Below are 19,236 nucleotides of genomic sequence, written 5' to 3' on the forward strand. Positions count from 1 at the left end.
GGACGGGCTCTCAGGGTGTGGGAAGTAGCATATAAATATCAGGTTGTATCCATTATGAAGCAGCTTGTTTCTTGGCTCTAGAATAAAGAATGAGAGAGATGCTGTGGTGGTTAGATAGCAGGGGAACCTGCAGACAGTGGGAGGAGACTGAGGTTTATTCAGCCTTATCAGATACAGCTTCTTGGGGTCACTATGAAAATACATGATCTTCATGAGCAAATGCTACAGAGTATTTGCCAGGGTCTGTCTGTGGATATGAGTGGGTCAGATTAACGATTAGAAGAAGTGAACAGGCCCATGGCAGATAAAGGGACAGATCTATCTTTTTGGCTTTTTCAGTTTACATTTGAGCACAAATTGAGAAGCTTGAAAATTATGCAGTTGGAGGGCTGGAGGTGGGAACCCTCAGAAGCCATGCAATTGAAACCAGAAAAAAAACTAAGGACTAGACATCCAGAATGTTTATGACTTGCCCACATCACCTTGCTTGGTAAGGATGGAGTGAGGACTAGGATTTAAATTTCCACTGCTTTGCCACAGCATTAATTTGCCTCTCATGAAGTTGTTGACAAGGAAGATAGATTGCATCAGTGTCTAGCAGTTGATGTTTTAATGTTAAGAGGCTCACAGAAATGAGTCAGGTAGATAAGAAAGGAGGCAAGGGGAGAGAAGAAGAAAAGAATAAAAGAGGGAGACTGCCACCTTCTCTGGAGGAGACACTTTTTTTTCCCATGGATTGATCAGATTTGGCCAGTCTAGAACATAGACCAACACTTACCACAATTTATAATTATATTTTTGTGTCATCATTTATTGTTTATGTTATCTATAATGGAAGTTTCACAAAGGCTGGGACCATATCTGTTTTTGTATATGACTAAATGATGCCCGAGTAAACTCGTAGGAATATTTGTTGATTGCATAGAGATCCAATGAGTGAAGAAATTATTCAGTGAGTAAGAAATAAACCAACTGCATCGAAATTATCTGGGGAGCTTATTTACAATGTTGAATTCTGACCCTGGTCGGTTTGGCTCAGCAGTTAGAGCGTCGGCCTGCGGTCCAGAGAGACCCATGTTCAATTCCCGCTAAGGGCACGTATCTCGGTTGCAGTTTGCCCCTGGCCCTGGTTGGGTTGTGTGGGTGGCAACCACTGGATACGTCCCTTTCATGTCAATGTTTTTTTCTCTCTCTCTCTCTCTATCCCTGCCTCTCTCCCTTACTCCCTCCCACTCTATCTGAACAAAAAATGGAAAAAATGTCCTTGGGTGAGGATAAAAAAATTAAAATAAAATAAAATAATGAATTCTGAGCACCACCCCAAGTATTTGAGTTGGCAGAGCTTGGGGCACATGGCACAGGCTAGCTTCTCTATAACTTTACCCTAGGAAAACAGTCCTCCTCTCTAAGCCACAATCAGTAGTGTTACAGTGGAAAACTTCATCATTTTGAACATACAGACACTGAAGTGCGGTGGATCATTGACTATTGATCTTGAAGAGAACCTTAGTTTTCTCTCTTCTTTCTTTTCTTAAAGGCAATAGGTGGCCAGGAAAGAGAGTGGAAGGGCCTGAATGCCAGTTCTTCACACAGCCCTCTCAACTGTTAGGGAAACAGGTGACTGAGAAGGGATCAGCCGAGACCAAGGAAGCAGGAAGTCAAGAACCTTCAGTATTCCTAAACAAAACATACAGAAACCAAGAGTAAAAAAAAAAAATCTGTTATGGGGAATTGGGAGGAACTTTGAAAGGGTAGGTGAGTATGGAGAAAGGTATATACTTGAAAATTCTAACAGGAAACTAAAAAGGTTATGGATTTTACTATAAATAACCCATGACAACTGCCTTAGTTTATATAATTTAAGGCCACAGAATATACTCTCTTGCCAAAACACTGTTTACCACCAGATATATTTCTGAAGACTTAGAGCAGATGTCAATTTGGCAATTTTTCCGAAGCAGTAGACTGCTAGAATGTTTCATATTTCCTTTTTAATCTTCACGATTACTGTATTTATCCTCTTGTGTTATCATCTGCTTTACAGTAGGAAGCACTTAGTCAATTTCAGACTGTGACATCTTTGTATTTCCCATGGATTTAATGGAATCAGTGTGACTAAGGTGCTACTATATAGAATCTGAGAGTATTTTTTTTTTCTTAATTTAATAAAAATTTATTTAAGCCAAACTGACAAAATATGCCAGGGAACGAGATATCAAATGCTCCCTTGGAATATATTTTTTTTAATCCTCATCTGAGGATATTTTTTTATTTATCTTCAGATAGAGTAGGAGGGAGGGAGAGAGGGGGAGAGAGAGAGAAACATTGATGTGAAAGAGACACATCAACTGGTTGCCTCCAGCAAGACCCAGATCAGGGCCAGAGACGAACCGCAACTGAAGTATGTGCCCTTGACCAGAATCGAACCCAAGACTCTTTGGTCCGTGGGCTGATGCTCTAACCGCTGAGCCAAACTGACCACAGCCCTTGGAGTATCTTTTTTTTAATCCTCACCCGAGGGTATTTTTCTTCTTTTTTTATCCTCACCGAGGACATTTTTGCATTTATCTTCAGATAGAGCAGGAGGGAGAGAGGGGGGAAGAGAGAGAGAAACAGCGATGTGAGAGGAACACATTGACTGGTTGACTCCCGCACAACCCTGATCAGAGCTGGGGATGAACTGCAACCAAAGTTTGTGCCCTTGACCAGAATTGAACCTGAGACTTTTTGGTCTGAGGGCTGATGCTCTAACTGCTGAGCCACACTGGCCAGGGCATATTTTTTTAATGTGAAATAGTGTATAGGGAAATCCCTGATTCATGGAGAGAAGTGTTTTATATATAGACCATCTAGTTCAAGAAGAGGAGATCTTAATAGCTAGGAAGAATCTAGGCATATTGAGGAAAGAGTCAGCTTTGAGGTCTGCAAGATAGATGAAAGGGCCTTGTCTGTTACCACTTTGTCAGGTTTTTGTTCCTTCCCTGGAGCAGAAGATGAGACAAGTTTGCATCTTAGGCCAACTGCCAACATGGATCTCCACTCTTAAGCCCTAACCCCAGTGCTCCTTAGTCAATCATCTGCCTCTGTCAATTAGTAATGGAGGTGGTCACAAGGCATTGGTAACTTAATCATTGACAAATGGGTCTTTGTTTTAAATGTAATCTCTGTCCTGAGTATAGTTTATGGCTCATCTGTTCTGCAAGTCATAGATCCAAACCACTTCTTCCACCCTCACATTTCTAATTCTATCCCACTTATTTTCAGAAGATAAACCTTATCTGCATCTCTACTGAGATCAGTGTCACCCACCTTTTATCCCTTTGTTGCCTTCTTACATGAGAAATAGCTCATATCACATCCTACTTTCCAAAATAGAATGTATTCCTCTATTCATTCATTCTTCCTGTTTTAGACCAAGAAATGGTAGGTTATCTTTTCAGGGCAGGGTGGGTGTGCTTCCTGGGCTCTTAGCATCTTGCTTGATTATTTGTACTTGTTTGCATCTTCAGTTTCTTTCTTTGCACTGGATTCTTTCCTTTTCCACAAATATGTGTAGGCTTCTCTTTTTTTTATAACAAACAAAATGAACATAAACCCTTTCATTGGTCCTGCTGTTTATTTAAATTATATTGCATTAAATCACCAGGCTAGTCCTTATTATCCATCTTTTCAACCTTCCAACCATCCATCCAGTCTTCCAATCATCCATTCTTCCATCCATCCAACATTAACTGAGTGCTTGCTGTGACCTTATTTTATACATAACATAACCAAACCCCAGAGAATTAAAAGAATGAACCAAGGTCATACAACTCAGCTGTCATGAAATGAATTAGGGTTTTTACCTTTCAACTAGAATCAGTGGTTCTCAACCTTCCTAATGTCCCGACCCTTTAATACAGTTCTTTATGTTGTGGTGACCCCCAGCCATAAAATTATTTTTGTTGCTACTTCATAACTGTAGTTTTGCTACTGTTATGTCTCAGGTGACCCCTGTGAAAGGGTTGTTCGACCCCCAAAGGGGTTGCGACCCACAGGTTGAGAACTGCTGAAGATTGTAGGCTCACTGTTGGCTTTTTTCTTTTTTTTTTTTATCCTCATCCAAGGACACTTTTTTATTCTTTGTTCAGATAGAGCAGGAGGGAGAGAGAGAGAGAGAAACATCGATGTGAAAGGGACACATCGAGTGGCTGCCACCCGCACGACCAACCAGGGCTGGGGACAAACTGCAACCGAGGTACATGCCCTTAGCGGGAACCGAACCCGGGTCTCTCCGGACCGCAGGCCGACGCTCTAACCGCTGAGCCAAACCGGCCAGGGCTCACTGTTGGCTTTTAAATGTTTAACACAATTGATGCTTTTTAGTTTTCATCTTACTTGATCTGTATGATCCTTGGAGTGGAATATGAGTAGTAAAAACATATTAGAGAGATTCTGTGAAATGTATTAATTTATATTTTAATTTTATGGTTGTCATATTTAAAAACTGTTTTGTTCCACTGTGGCAAGCACAGTTAGCTATTAGCATGTCCAAAAACTATTTTTAAAATCTAAATTTGTTTATGAGAGCATGTGGTTTACATTGTAGGTTATGCACCATGGAGAAGAATTCAAAGTGACAACAAATATGTGCATGTTAGATAACACCATCTGCCCATTTGGCTTAGTGCAGTTCTTCCCAAATGCTGTGAGATACGGGCCCAAAGCCTGTCATGTTTCTGGATAAGGGGCAGATTGTTATGCTAAGACCCCAAATTAGAAGACTAGGTTTGAAGTTTAAGAAGGCTTCAAGTCCTTTCCTTCTCCCTTTCAGTAGTTGTTCATTGGAGCATATATTGGAGCTTCTGTTCTAGGGTGTTGGGTAAGAAACTATTTAATGCTGAGAAAAGGCCCTCTTCTTTCCTCCCAAACCTCTGCAGAAATAACCCAATCTTTACTGAGATCCATTATTCATTCCTACATTAGAAATACTGCATAGAAGGTCTGTCTCTTACTATAATGTAAATATCCTGTTAATAAGAATCATTTACACTTTAGGATTAATTATCAGGCCCCATTTGATAGGCTACTTCTGGACTGGTTTTGACAGCTAAGAAACCTCAGAGGGACAGTAAAGTGGGAGGACACCTGGAAGTGAGTCTTTAAAAAGGGAAATGATAGGCTACATCTTTCTCTGTTTAAGTGATCAAGAGAGTTATAAAAAGATATCTCGTTAAAAGGCCCTAGTAAGGTTAGCGGTATAGAGCTGGCTAAGCAACTTCTTAATGAACTGCGTGACTTTGGTCAGGTCACTGAAGGTGTACAGACCTTCTGGATTCCTCATTTCTAAATGGAGATTGTACATGGTTCTTTTTTTTTTTTTTTTATCCTCACCCGAGGACATTTTTCCATTTTTGGTTCAGATAGAGTGGGAGGCAGAGAGAGAGAGAGAAACATCGACATGAAAGGGACACATCAAGTGGTTGCCACCCACACAACCCAACCAGGTCCAGGCACAAACTGCAACCGAGGTACGTGCCCTTAGCGGGAACCGAACCCGGGTCTCTCTGGACCGCAGGCTAATGCTCTAACCGCTAAGCCAAACCGGCCAGGGCTGTACATGGTTCTTTAAAGTCTCTTTTAGTACTGATATTCTGTGATTCTGTTGGAGAAACAGAAATCTGAATCATCCCAAGGTGTGTTTTTTGTAATGGGTATAGGCCTAGGAGCAACCTGTGAGAGACATTGTGGGTCTGTGGCATGGACTGGTAGCTCACGCCTGGTGTGGAGCATTTAGTGCTGTGTGACTGAATGAATGAACTAAGGCCTGGCAGGTGCCCAAGCAGTTGAATATAGGAAGTAGAGCTTAGAAAGCTCCCCCACCGCAGGTGATGAGAGCCACCCACAGTTCTGTGATCCATGTTCTGAGTCCCTTGGAATCATCTCTTCTAAAAGCAAAGACGCCAGTCTCTTCAGGGCTTTGTTGGGTGCTCAGTTTTGAGTGGTGAGCAATACCCATTTTCACAATGTTTTCCAGGGTTTTCAGCCAACAACTTAATAACACAGACAAGATGCTGTACTAGCCTGAATTGTAGATTGGCCAAAGAGGGGTGTGTCACAGCAGTATGTGAGGTGTGCTGTCTATGGGAGGTGTGTATATCATCAGTGCAATAAATGATGGTTTTGCTGTTATTTTTGAGAACCAACTATGCAACAGTCACTGAACTAAGTATTTTATATGGAGGTTGAGACTAGGTGTTTTACATTGCTGTGAAAATTGAGAATCCTTAATAATATTAAATATGATTTATGACAAATAATAAATATGATTTCCATTGAAGAAACTGACATTAAAATAGATTAAATAACTCACCTGAGATTACAAACTCTCTTCTTCTAGATCCATGGTCTTTTTTTATTTATTTTTTGGTATGTGCCCCTAGTGGGAACCGAACCTGGGATTCTTTGGTTCGCAGGCCGATGCTCCAACCAACCATTGAGCCAAATCGGCCAGGGCTTTTTTTGTCTTTTTAAAAGAAATTTTGGTAGAGCAAAAGAGAGAAAACATCAATTTTTAAATAATAGCCCAAAGTCCATTCCAGAGTGGGACATTGCTGTATTTCTTTGCAGTTGGGTGTCATCCATGCATGAAATGGGATGCCTTCTGCTCTTTTTATAAAACCAGCATTTTTGTAAGGAGCTTTTATCACAATCTTAAATTGGAATATTTCATAAGCTATACTTCTTTTTTTTTTTTTTATCATCCTCACCCGAGGACATTTTTCCATTCTTTGTTCAGATAGAGTGGGAGGGAGAGAGAGGAACAGAGAGAGAGAAACATCGATGTGAAAGGGACACATCGAGTGGTCGCCACCCGCACAACCAACCAGGGCAGGGGACAAACTGCAACCGAGGTACGTGCCCCTAGCGGGAACTGAACCCGGGTCTCTCCGGACCGCAGGCCGATGCTCTAACCGCTGAGCCAAACCGGCCAGGGCTATAAGCTATACTTCTAAAACTGGCTTATTTGTATACATTTTTGGAGCTCTCTTTCAGCTATGATGACTTTGTTATTAGAATAATAATGTGAATTTGGAGAAAAATAATATTGAACAACTCTTATAGTGTTCTTTTATCTGTGGTTGTAGTTCTATATGTTTCTTTTAAAAATATATTTTTTTAATTGATTTTTAGAGAGCAGTGGGAAGGGAGAGGGAGAGAGAGATACATCGAAGTGAGAGCAGAACATTCATTGGCTGCCTCCTGCACATCCCCTACAAGGGATTGAGCCCTGCAACCCAGGCATGTTTGTCCTGACAGAGAATAGAACCAGCAACCTTTCGGTGCAGGGCATGACGCCTAACCAATTGAGCCACACCGGTCAGGGAAGACATTTCTTGAAAACCAATATTAAATTGGAGGAAACAACGTTAACAATTTAAAATATAATTGGTGTTTTAATTTTCATAAATTCTTTAATTTTTAGAATAAACAAATTTTTTGAATAAAAATTTTTTAAGTATTTAAGGTAGATGTAATTAGTAAATGCAACATATTTTATGGGCATGTGTACAAAAATCACAAACAGTAACAAGGACTATAACCACACATTTTTTTATTCCAGATATTTGAATGGTGGTATTTTCGCAAGTATGGAACATCATTCATTGAACAAGTCTCAGTAAGCCACTTGCGCCCCCTTCTGGGAGGGGTTGACAACAACTCCTCCAACAATTCTAACTCCAGTAATGGGGACTCAGATTCCAACAGGCAAAGCGTCTCAGGTATGTAAAGTCCTTCTGTTTGCAGCAGTCTTTGCTTACTTTTACTAAATTACTATATGACAATAAGAATGCTGTTATTTATATTAGACTTCAGAGAAAAATTCAGTTTATTTTCCAAAGGAGTGACAACCTCTGCCAGAGAACTAGCATGTAAGCATCACATAGAGAAAGGAATATGTATCTTGTTTAATTTTATTTTTTTCTTTCATTTGATTTAGCTAATGGTCATTTAGGTCAGTGTTCCAAACTTGAGTCTCAAGCCTCCTTGTTCCTAGTTTCTCAAACATTATTGAATATATTCATTTTCTTTCATTCTGATTACAGAATCTCATGTCTAACTAGAGCTGATAACATTGCTCCTCTGCTTAAAAGGCTTCATTGGTTCTCATTACACTGACGGTAAAGCCCAGATTCCTTTGCACAGCATAAGCTGCTTCTAATTTATTTTGCCAACCTTGGCTTCTGTCATAGTCCTTTCTCTTTCCTTTTTATTTCTTGAACATGCCATGTTTTCTGAAGACCTTCTGCCTAGAAGTCTGCCTCCAATGTTTGTTCAACTTTTACAACCCAACTCAAATGTCATCTCCTGAGCAGCCTTCTGTGATAGGTTGTACAACATCTCTCCACATTTACTGACTCTTAATATTTTTATCTTTAGCAACATTTATCAAATTGTAGTTTAATTTTTTAACTTACTGTTTTATTACAGTACATCTAACATTTTGCAGTCTCCCTTACATCATTGAAACTCAGTGAATGAATGAATGAGCATATACAAGGCCTGTGCTTTCTCTACCCTAAAAGAAGGAAGAATATAATTTTATAGCTTGGTCTCTTTATCAGATCAGTAAACATTTCCTAATATGAACCTGGACTTCTGCAGGTTCTTATAAATAATATGTCCGCATAGAACCCTCATGTCTACTGATGGAGACAAAGTGGTAAGTTCTCTCTGAGGGGAACATCTAATGCTATGGAGAACAAAAGTCCCCCAAACTGGGGGACTTTTGCTTCTTGAAGGAGAGGGCACAACTTCTGAGACTTGATGAATGAAAAGGAAGAAATTAAAGAGCTAGGTCAGATATTTTTTTCTTCCTAGAACAACTTAGTCCACATTTCACAATGGTTTAGCCAGCTGATAAGCATCAAGTAGCATTGTGTATATATTTTATTCCTGATATTGATTCAATGCTCTTTTAATACACCCTTTGCCAGCCAGACATGAGTAGCAATGGGCACTTTGAGGTACACATTTACTTTGTCCTAACGGGTACATTTGTAAGAAATGGCACACCAAGGTGAAAGAATTGTCTGGGACTTTGTAAACTCATCTACTTTGTGAAAGACACAGAAAGAGACCTGAGCAAAATGAACCATTACTTTAACCAGCTACTCTAATGAATGTAGCATATTATGCTAATGGAGAATCTTAATCACTCAGTAATCATCATACAAGCAGTGTGGATAATTGCCATTGCTTTGCATCTGCTGTGAAGACCCCAGAGATTAAATGTGCTCATGTTTGATTACTATAGTCTTTGAATGATACAGAACACTGTAGAAAATTAACTGATTGAAAACAGAAAGCAGCCTCATTTGAGGCCATTCATTATTGTGAATACATTTTTATTTTCATTAAAATTATCTCTGTACCCAATTTAAATCTGTTGACATCATTCCTTAATTCAATAAAGAGCTCATGCTCTTCTTATTACCATTATAATTTTGCTGTCTCTCTTTGTGAATGTCTTGAATAAGCATTATGCAGTGAATAAGCCCTTTATAAAAATGTAGTCAACAATAATAATAATGGGAATCATGAGAATTCCCAATTTTATTTGTACTGAGTTATTACCTGGTAAAGACTGAACTTTTGAATATTATTAATTCAATTCTACCAGCATTTACTGAATATCTACTACTATGCATGAAATATTTCTGTTCATAATATATATAGTATTTATGATCTGATCATAACAATGTTCAAATAGTTACATTTAGGCAAATAGAAATTATCCTGTCTAAGTATCCTTAGGAATCAATCTACCCACTTCTCCTTCACATCTGGGTTTCTAATATTTGGCTAACTCAGCCCAACAAACATCTATGATGGTATGGAAATACCAGATACCATGGAACGAATACCATTTTTCTCTTTTGGTGATTTTTATTTTTTATTTAATTTATATTTTTATTAATTTATATTTATTACAGATGTTTCTACTTTTTTTTTCCCATTGATATCATCCTCCCCATCCCCCCAACCCCATCCCCGGCTTTGTTGTCCATGTCTATCCATTATGCGTACATGCATACAAGTTATGTGGTTGATCTTTTCCCTCCCCTCAAAACCCTCTCTTCTGAGGGTTGTAAGTAAGTCTGTACCTACTGCCACGTCTCTGGGTCTATCCTATTCCTCAGACTGTTATGTTCATTATATTCCACGGTTAAGTGAGATCATGTGATATTTGTCTTTCTCTGCTTGGCTTGTTTCGCTTAGGATAATACTTTCCAGGTCCCTCCATGTCATCTCAAAGGATAAGAGATCTTTCTTTCTTACAGCTGCATAGTACTCCATTGTGTATATGTACCACAGCTTTTTTATCCATTCGTCTACTGATGGACACTTGGGCTGTTTCCAGATCTTAGCTATTGTAAATAGTGCTGCTATGAACATGGGGGTACATATATTCTTTCTGATTGGTGTTTCAGGCTTCTTAGGGTATATTCCTAGAAGTGGGATCACTGGGTCAAATGGAAGTTCAATTTTTAATTTTTTTGAGGTAACACCATGTTGTTTTCCATAGTGTCTGCTCCAGTCTGCATTCCCACCAGCAGTGTATTAGAGTCCCCTTTTCTCCACACCCTCACCAACACTTGTTGTTTGATGATTTGTTGATGGCGGCCATCCTGACAGGTGTGAGGTGATACCTCATTGTTGTTTTAGTTTGCATCTCTCTGATGATTAGTGATGTTGAGCATTTCTTCATACGACTCTTGGCCACTTGTATGTCCTGTTTGGAGAGGTGTCTATTCAGCTCCTCTGGCCATTTTTTAATTGGGTTCTTTGTCTTCCTTTTGTTGAGTTGTATGAGCACTCTATATATATTGGAAATTAACCCCTTATCTGATGTATCATTGGCAATGATGTTCTCCCATACAGTGAGTGGGTTGCCTTTCCATTTTGATGACTGTTTCTTTTGCTGTGCAGAAGCTTTTGAGTTTGATGTAGTCCCATGTGTTCATTTTTTCCTTTGTTTCTGTTGCCTTAGGTGATGTATCAGTGAAAATTCTGCTCCGTATGATATCTGAATTTTTGTTGCCTACATTTTCTTCTAAGATTTTTATGGATTCATGGGTCACATTTAAGTCTTTTATCCATTTTGAGTTTATTTTTGTGTATGGTGTAAGTTGATGGTCTAGTTTCATTTTTTTGCATGTAGCTGTTCAATTTTGCCAACATCATTTATTGAAGAGGCTGTCCTTATCCACTGTATGCTCTTGCCACCTTTGTCAAATATTAATTGAGCATATTGCCTTGGGTCCATTTCTGGGTTCTCTGTTCTGTTCCACTGGTCTATATGCCTGTTCTTGTGCCAGTACCAGGCTGTTTTGATTATAGTATGTTTTTAGTATAACCTGATATCTGGTATTGTGATCCCAACTACTTTGTACTTCTTTTTCAAGATTACTGTGGCTATTCGGGGTCTTTTGTGGTTCCATATGAACTTTTGAAGTGTTTGTTCTAGTTCTGTGCAATATGGCATTGGAATTTTGATGGGGATTGCATTGAATTTATAGATTGCTTTGGGTAATATGGACATTTTTATTTATTTATTATTTTATCCTCACCCAAGGACATTTTTCCATTCTTTGTTCAGATAAAGTGGGAGGGGGAGAGAGAGAGAGAAAGAAACATCAACATGAAAGGAACTCTCACATTAGTGGTTGCCACCCGCACAACCCAACCAGGGCTGGGGACAAACTGCAACCGAGGTACGTGTCCCTAGTGGGAACCAAACCTGGGTCTCTCCGGACCGCAGGCCAATGCTCTTACCGCTGAGCCAAACCAGGCTAATATGGGCCAGGGCTAATATGGACATTTTAATGATGTTAATTCTTCCAATCCATGAACAAGGTATGTGCTTCCACTTTTTTATATCTTCCTCTATTTCTTTTTTTAATGACCTGTAGTTTTCTGCAAATAGGTCCTTTATTTCTTTGGTTAAGTTTATTTCTAAGTATGTTAATATTTTGCCATGATGGTAAATGGGATTATTATTTTAGTTTCTTTTTCTGTGAGTTTATCATTGGTGTATAAGAATGCCATTGATTTCTTGACGTTAATTTTGTATCCTGTTACTTTGCCAAATTCATTTATTAAGTCTAGTAAATTTTTGATGGAGTCTTTAAAGTTTTCCATGTATAATATCATGTCATCTGCAATAATGACAGTTTCACTTCCTTCTTTCCAATTTGGATCCCTTTTATTTTTTCTTCCTGTCTGATTGCTGTGACTAAGACTTCCAGTACCATGTTAAATAAGAGTGGCAAAAGTGGGAATCCTTGTCTTGTTCCTGTTCTTACTGGAAATGCTTTTAGAGTTTGCCCATTGAGTATGCTGTTAGTTATAGGTCTTTCATATATGGCCTTCATTGTGTCAAGGTATGATCCCTCTATTCCCAGATTGCTGAGTGTTTTTATCAAAAATGGGTGCTGTATTTTGTCGAATGCTTTTTCAGCATCTATTGATATGATCATGATTTTTATCTTTCATTTTGTTTATGTGGTGTATCACATTTATTGTTTTGCGACTATTGTACGAGCCTTGCATCCCTGGGATGAATCCCAGTTGGTCATGGTGAATAATATTTTTGATGTATTCGATTTGCTAGTATTTTGTTCAGGATTTTGGCATCTTTATTTATCAGTGATATTGGCCTGTAGTTTTCTTTTTGTGTAGTGTATTTTTCTAGTTTTGGAATTAGGATTATGCTAGCCTCATCAAACAGGTTTGGAAGTCTTCCTTCTTGAATTTTTTGAATAGTTAGAAGAGAATGGATGTGAGTTCTTCTTTGAATGTTCGGTACAATTTCCATGTGAAGCTGTCTGGGCCTGGGCTTTTGTTTGCCGCGAGAGTCTTGATTACATCTTCAATTTCTTTTGTTGTTGTTGGTCAGTTCAGGTTTTCTGTCTCTTCCCGGTTCAGTTTTGGGAGACTTTGTGTTTCTAGAAATTTGTCCATTTCGCTTAGATTGTCAATTTTGTTGCTGTATAATTGTTCATAATATTTGTTAACGATCCTTTGTATTTCTGTGGTGTCAGTTATTATTTCTCTTCTATCATTTCTGATTTTGTGTATCTAGGTTCTTTCTCTTTGTCTCTTGGTGAGTCTAGCTAAGGGTCCATCAATCTTATTTATCTTTTTAAAGAACCAGCTCTTCATTTCATTGATCCTTTGAATTGTGTTTTTGGACTCCATGTCATTTATTTCTGCTCTGATCTTTACTATTTCCTTCCTTCTACATGCCCTGGGGTTTTCTTTTTTTTTTTGCTTTCCAGTTTTTTAAGTTGTGAGGTTAGATAGTCCATTGGATATTTTTCTTGCTTCTTGAGGTAGGCCTGTAGTGCTATGAACTTCCCTCTCAGAACTGCTTTTACTGCATCCCATAAATTTTTTGTTGTTGTGTGTTCTTTTTTTTTTATCCTCACCCGAGGATATTTTTCCATTTTTTGTACAGATAGAGTGGGAGGGAGAGAGAGGAAGGAGAGAGAGAGAGAAACATCGACGTGAAGGGACACATCGAGTGGCTGCCACCTGCACGACCAACCAGGGCCGGGGACACACTGCAACCAAAGTACGTGCCCTTAGCGGGAACTGAACCCGGGTCTCTCCGGACCGCAGGCCGACGCTCTAACCACTGAGCCAAACTGGCCAGGGCTGTGTGTTCATTTTTATTGGTTTCCAGGAACTTTTTAATTTCTTCCTTGATCTCCATGGTAATTCATTCATTGTTTATGCATGTACTTGTTACAATGTTTATGCATGTACTTTTTGCAATTGATTTCTAGTTTCATGCCATTGTGATCTGAGAAGATGCTTGATATGATTTTAATCTTCTTGAACTTGTAGAGACTTAGTTTGTGCCCTAACATGTGATCTATCTTTGAAAATGTCCCATGTGCAGTTGAGAACAATGTGAATTCTGAAGTTTTTGGGTGTAATTCTCTGTAGATAGCTATTAAATCCATTTGATCTAGTGCTTCTTTTAGAGTCTGTGGTTCCTTGTTAATTTTTTGTTTAGAAGATTTATTCATTGATGTCAGAGTGGTATTGAAGTCCCCTGCTACGATTGTATTGCTGTTGATTTCTCCTTTGAAGTCCTCTAAAAGATTTTTAATATATGTTGGTGCTCCTATATTGGGTGCATATATGCTTACCAAGGTGATATCTTGCTGTTGGATAGATCGTTTCAATATTATGTAGTAGCCTTCTTTGTCTCTAGTTATGGCCTTCATTTTGAAATCTACTTTATCAGATATGAGTATTGCTACCCCAGTTTTTTTTTTATTTTCTGTTGGTTAAAAGATTTTTTTTTATATCTTCACTTTCAACCTATGTGAGTCTTTTGTTGTGAGGTGGGTCTCTTGTAAACAACATATATGTGAGTCATGCTTTTTTATCCAATCAGCTACTCTGTGTCTTTTTATCAGAGAATTCTAACCATTCACATTTAAGGTAATAATTGATATGTACTTATCTATTGCCATTTTTTTTAAATGTGGTTATATTTTTCTTCTTATTTCTTGTACCAATATAGTAGTACTTTTAGCATATCTTGCAGTGCTGGTTTGATGTTAATATGTTTCTTTAGCCTTTTTTTTTTTTTTTTTGTCTGGAAAGGTCATTATTTGACCTTCTATTTTGAATGATAGCCTTGTAGGAGAGAGTAGTCTTGGATTCAGATTCATGTTTTTCTTGACCTTGATTACTTCATGCCATTCCCTTTTGGCCTGCAGTGTTTCTGTTGATAAGTCAACTGAGAGACTAATTGGGTTTCCTTGGTAGGTTACCTGTTGCTTATTTCTTGCTGCCTTAAGGATTCTCTCTTTGTCTTTAATTTTTGGCATTTTAATTACTGTGTGTCTTGGTGTGGGCCTGTTTGGGTTCTTCTTACTTGGGACTCTCTGTGCTTCTTGAACTTGAATGCCTTCATCCTTCATCAAGTTAGGAAAGTTTTTTGTCAGTATTTCTTCAAATATATTCTCTAACCCTTGCCCATTTTCTTCCCTTTCTGGGACTCCTATGATGCGAATGTTATTACATTTCCAGTTGTCCCACAGTTCTCTTAAGCTGTCTTCCTGTTTTTTAATTGTTTTTTTCCTTTTGGATTTTTGCTTGGTTGTTTTTTTCTACCCTGTCTTCTAATTCACTGATCCAGTCCTCAGCTTCCTTTACTCTGCTGATTAGTCCTTCCAATGTGTTCTTAATTTCTGCTATGTCATTCTTCATTTCCAGATGGTTGGTTTTCAATGTTTCTATATCTTTACTTATTGTGCTGATATCCTTACTCATGCTATTGAGCGTCCTCAAGATTATGGCTATGAACTCTACCTCTGATAATTTGCTTAACTGCATTTTATTTATCTCATCTTTGATAGAGTTCTTTTGTTCTTTCATTTGGGATTTGTTTCTGTTTTTCACCATTGTGGCTATCTTAGTGGGTTTTGGAGCCTGCCAAATTTTCCCTGTGGGTGTTGGTGTTCTGCTGTTTGTGGCTCCCTCTGCTGGGTTTGGAGGAGCCTGCTTGGGTCCACGTTAAATACCACTGTCAAGTGTTACTTTCCTTGGTAAATTTGCAAGCCCTGTAAATGTTCAGTTATCCTCTAGCTTTTTCCTGGTGGCTAGTAGTTTCAGTCACTCATTGCCTTGGAATGTAGCTCTGCTGTTCTGTATAAGAGGACTTCCAGAGGGTGGGATAGATGCTGGTTGTTAATGAGCCTCAATTTGCATTTCTTTGCCTCACCTGGGAAAGTCTGAATTTCCGAGGTGGAGGTGGGGGGTTGTTGCCTTTTCCCACAGCTCGGGGAAGGAGCACACTGGCCACCTTCTTTGTGGCCACAACTCAGCAAAATCTCTGAATGCCCTCCAAATCCTGGGTGTCCCCACAGAGTTCCAGCACAGTCTGCCCTCCCTCTGCTGTAGCCCGAAGGTGAGTGTCTATGGCTATTTTAGCACGCTGTCCCGGCTCTCTGCACTGTGGAGCTGTCTTGGTCTTTATTTGCCAAGGGTGCTGCTCCCAGCTACGACCGCTGCTGTCCATGGGCTCCCAGTCCGCCACCCTCTTGCGCCTCCACAGATCCTACCAGTGTCCCTGGTTATATTGTCCTGTCCTGCTGCTTTTCTGTTGCTTTTTTCCGAGGATTTATATATATATTTTTTATTATTAATTAATTATATATTTTTTTACAAATGTTTCACCTTTTTTCCCCACTGATTCCTTCCTCCCTCCCTGTCTCTCCCCGCCCTGTTCCCAGCTTTGTTGTCCATGTCCATTGTTCATGCATACATGCATATACGTTCTGTGGTTTATCTCTCCCCTACCACCCCTGTTTTGGGGATTGTCAGTCTGTACCCCACTTCCATGTTTCTGGTGGGACTACCCCATTCCTTAGAGTGCTATGTTCATTATATTCCACGGATAAGTGAGATTGTATGATACTTGTCTTTCTCTGTTTGGCTTGTTTCGCTTAGGATAATACTTTCCAGGTCTCTCCATGTTGTCTCAAATGATAAGACATCTTTCTTTCTTACAGCTGCATAGTACTCCATTGTGATTATGTACCAAAGCTATTTTATCCATTTGTCTACTGATGGACACTTGGGCTGTTTCCAGATCTTAGCTATTGTAAATAGTGCTGCTGCGGACATGGGGGTACATATATTCTTTCTGGTTGGTGTTTCAACCCAATTGAAAAATGGGCAGAGGAACTAAATAGGTACCTCTCCAAATAGGACATACAAATAGCTAAGACACATATGAAGAAATGCTCAACATCACTAATCATCAGAGAGATGCAAATTAAAACAACAATGAGATATCACCTCACACCAGTCGGAATGGCCGCAATTAACAAATCATCAAACAAGTGTTGGTGAGGGTGTGGAGAAAAGGGCACTCCAGTACACTGCTGGTGGGAATGCAGACTGGTGCAGCCACTATGAAAAACAATATGGTGTTACCTCAAAAGATTAAAAATTGAAATGCCATTTGACCCAGTGTTCCCACTTTTAGGAATATACCCTAAGAAGCCTGAAACACCAATCTGAAAGGATTTGTCTTTATTTTAGTTGCAATTCCCGTTTGTTCCTGGGAGATCACCTCCATCGCTTCTATTCACTCCACCTCCATTTTCATATCCTCTATGCCTACGTTGTGAGCAGGTGGGTCACACAGACCTTTCTGGTGCCCCCGCACCCTGTAGGTCCTGCAGGTAACTGGATCGCACAGTTTCTTTGGGGACCTGGCTATATGCCTATGTTATGGGCTGCTGTGTCACACAGGCCTCTCTGGTGCTTTAGCACCCCACAGGTCCCAGGGGTAACTGGATGGCACAGTTGCTGCTGGGTCACACAGGCCTCTCCGGTGCTTTAGCATCCTGCAGGTCCTGTGGGTAACTAGATTGCCCAGTCCCTCCTGGGTCCCACAGGCCTCTCTGGTGCTTCAGCACCCTGCAGGTCCTGCGGGTAACTAGTTCGCACAGTCTTTAAAAATGGTGGGACCTCCCCTCTGCGCAGGGAGAAGTGCCTTGAAGGGCCAGTTGCCGCGGTAGCTGGCTGCTCCCGTTCACAGCACAGTAACTTTCTGCTCCGTGGTTCTGCACTGCTTGTGTTTGGTTGTGCACCTTCACATCCACTCACACTCTCACACACTCGCTCACTCTCTCACACACTCACCCTCCCTCCGTTTCTGCCCGCCGCCATCTTCCTCTGTTAACTTTCTTAACTGCATTTTATTTATCTCATCTTCAGTAGCGTTCTCTTGTTCTTTCATTTGGAATTTGTTTCTTTGTTTCACCATTTTGTTTATCTCAGTGGATATTAGAGCCTGGTAAATTTTCCCTTTGGGTGTTGGTGTTCTGCTCTTTTCGGCTCCCTCTTCTGGGTTTGGATGAGCGTGAGAGGACCCACGTTGAACACCTCTGTCAAGTCTTACTTTCCAGGGTAGCGCTGCAAGCCCAGGAATGGTTCAATTATCCTCTAGCTTTTTTCCTGGAGACTATTAGTAGTGGTTTCTTGAAGAGCCTTGGGTTCTCAGCTGAATGAAAAACTTCCTCAGGTGTTCAGCTTAAGGGGATTTCCTGAGGGTGGGCAAGATGCTGGTTGTTAATGAGCCTCAATATGCATTTCAATGGCCCACCAGTTGGGGTTGAATCTCTGTGGGAGGGGCCACCAGGTCTCCCCAGAGCCCTGGGAAGGAGTAAGATTGCCACTGCCTTGCAAGGCCACGGCTGAGCAAAAGCTCTGAGAGCCCTCCAAATCCCGAGTGTCCCCACACAGTTCCAGTCCAGTCCACCCTCCCTTTGCCTGAGCCCAAGGTGAGTGGCTGTGGCTATTTTAGCATCTTTTCTGACTCTCTGTGTTGTGGAGCAGGCTTGGGAGTTTAACCCCAAGGGTGCTGCTCACAGCTACGACCCCTGCTGTCTGTGGGTTCCCAGCCCCCCTTTTGCCCCTCTGCAATTTTGCCAGGATCGATTCAGTGTCCCTGGTTATACGGTCCTCACAAGCTGCTTTTCTGTTGCTTTTCCTGACGACTTGTCTTTATTTTAGTTGTAATTCCAGTTTGGTCCTGGGAGATTGTCTGTGTAGCTTCCATTCACTCCGTCACCATTTTGGAATCTCGATTTTTATTTTTTAATAAGAAAACTATTATAAAATTGTTTGTGCCTATCTCTACCCTTAATTAACTTATTAGTTTTTTAATCCTCGCATGAGGATACTTTTCCATTTATCTTCAGTCAGAGGTGGGGAGGGAGAGTGGAGGAGAGAGAGACAGAGAGAGACAGAGAGAGAGAGAAAGAGAAACATTGATGTGAGAGAAACATCTACTGGCTGCCTCCCACATCCCCAACCAGGGCCGGGGATCGAACCGCAACCAAGGCACATTCCCTTGACCAGAATCAAACCATGACTCTGGTCTATGGGCTGACACTCTAACTGCTGAGCCAAACCAGCCAGGGCCCCATTATTCACTTTGTATAGACTGGTTTCAGCTATGTGTAAAAGAAAAAGAAGGTCGAAACTGAGGCTAATCAAAACATTTTCTTAAAATAATTTGTTTCAAAATTTCTATTGCCTGAATAACGATAAAATGACTATTACCATAATAACTGAAGGGTGAATCTGTTGAATTTTTTGGAACGTCATAAGACAGTTCTTTGCTGAAGCTTACATGAAATGCATAATGGATAA

General features: G+C 40.1%; 1 protein-coding gene across 9 annotated transcripts in view; it reads left to right on the forward strand.

Annotated features, from left to right (window-relative positions):
* Positions 1-19,236, forward strand: part of ST7 (suppression of tumorigenicity 7) — a 357,848-nt gene that overhangs the window by 182,110 nt on the left and 156,502 nt on the right. For all 9 annotated transcript variants that reach the window (XR_004957295.1, XM_036246192.1, XM_036246196.1 and 6 more), the window contains exon 3: positions 7,604-7,763. Coding sequence is in view for 8 of the 9 variants with exons in the window: in XM_036246192.1 (XP_036102085.1) it covers positions 7,604-7,763 (160 nt within the window). In the remaining variant the exon portion in view is untranslated. The remainder of the gene's footprint in view (positions 1-7,603; positions 7,764-19,236) is intronic.

This window comes from Molossus molossus, unplaced genomic scaffold (assembly GCF_014108415.1).
Source record: "Molossus molossus isolate mMolMol1 unplaced genomic scaffold, mMolMol1.p scaffold_m16_p_7, whole genome shotgun sequence".
In the NCBI taxonomy this organism is placed as follows: Eukaryota; Metazoa; Chordata; class Mammalia; order Chiroptera; family Molossidae; genus Molossus; species Molossus molossus.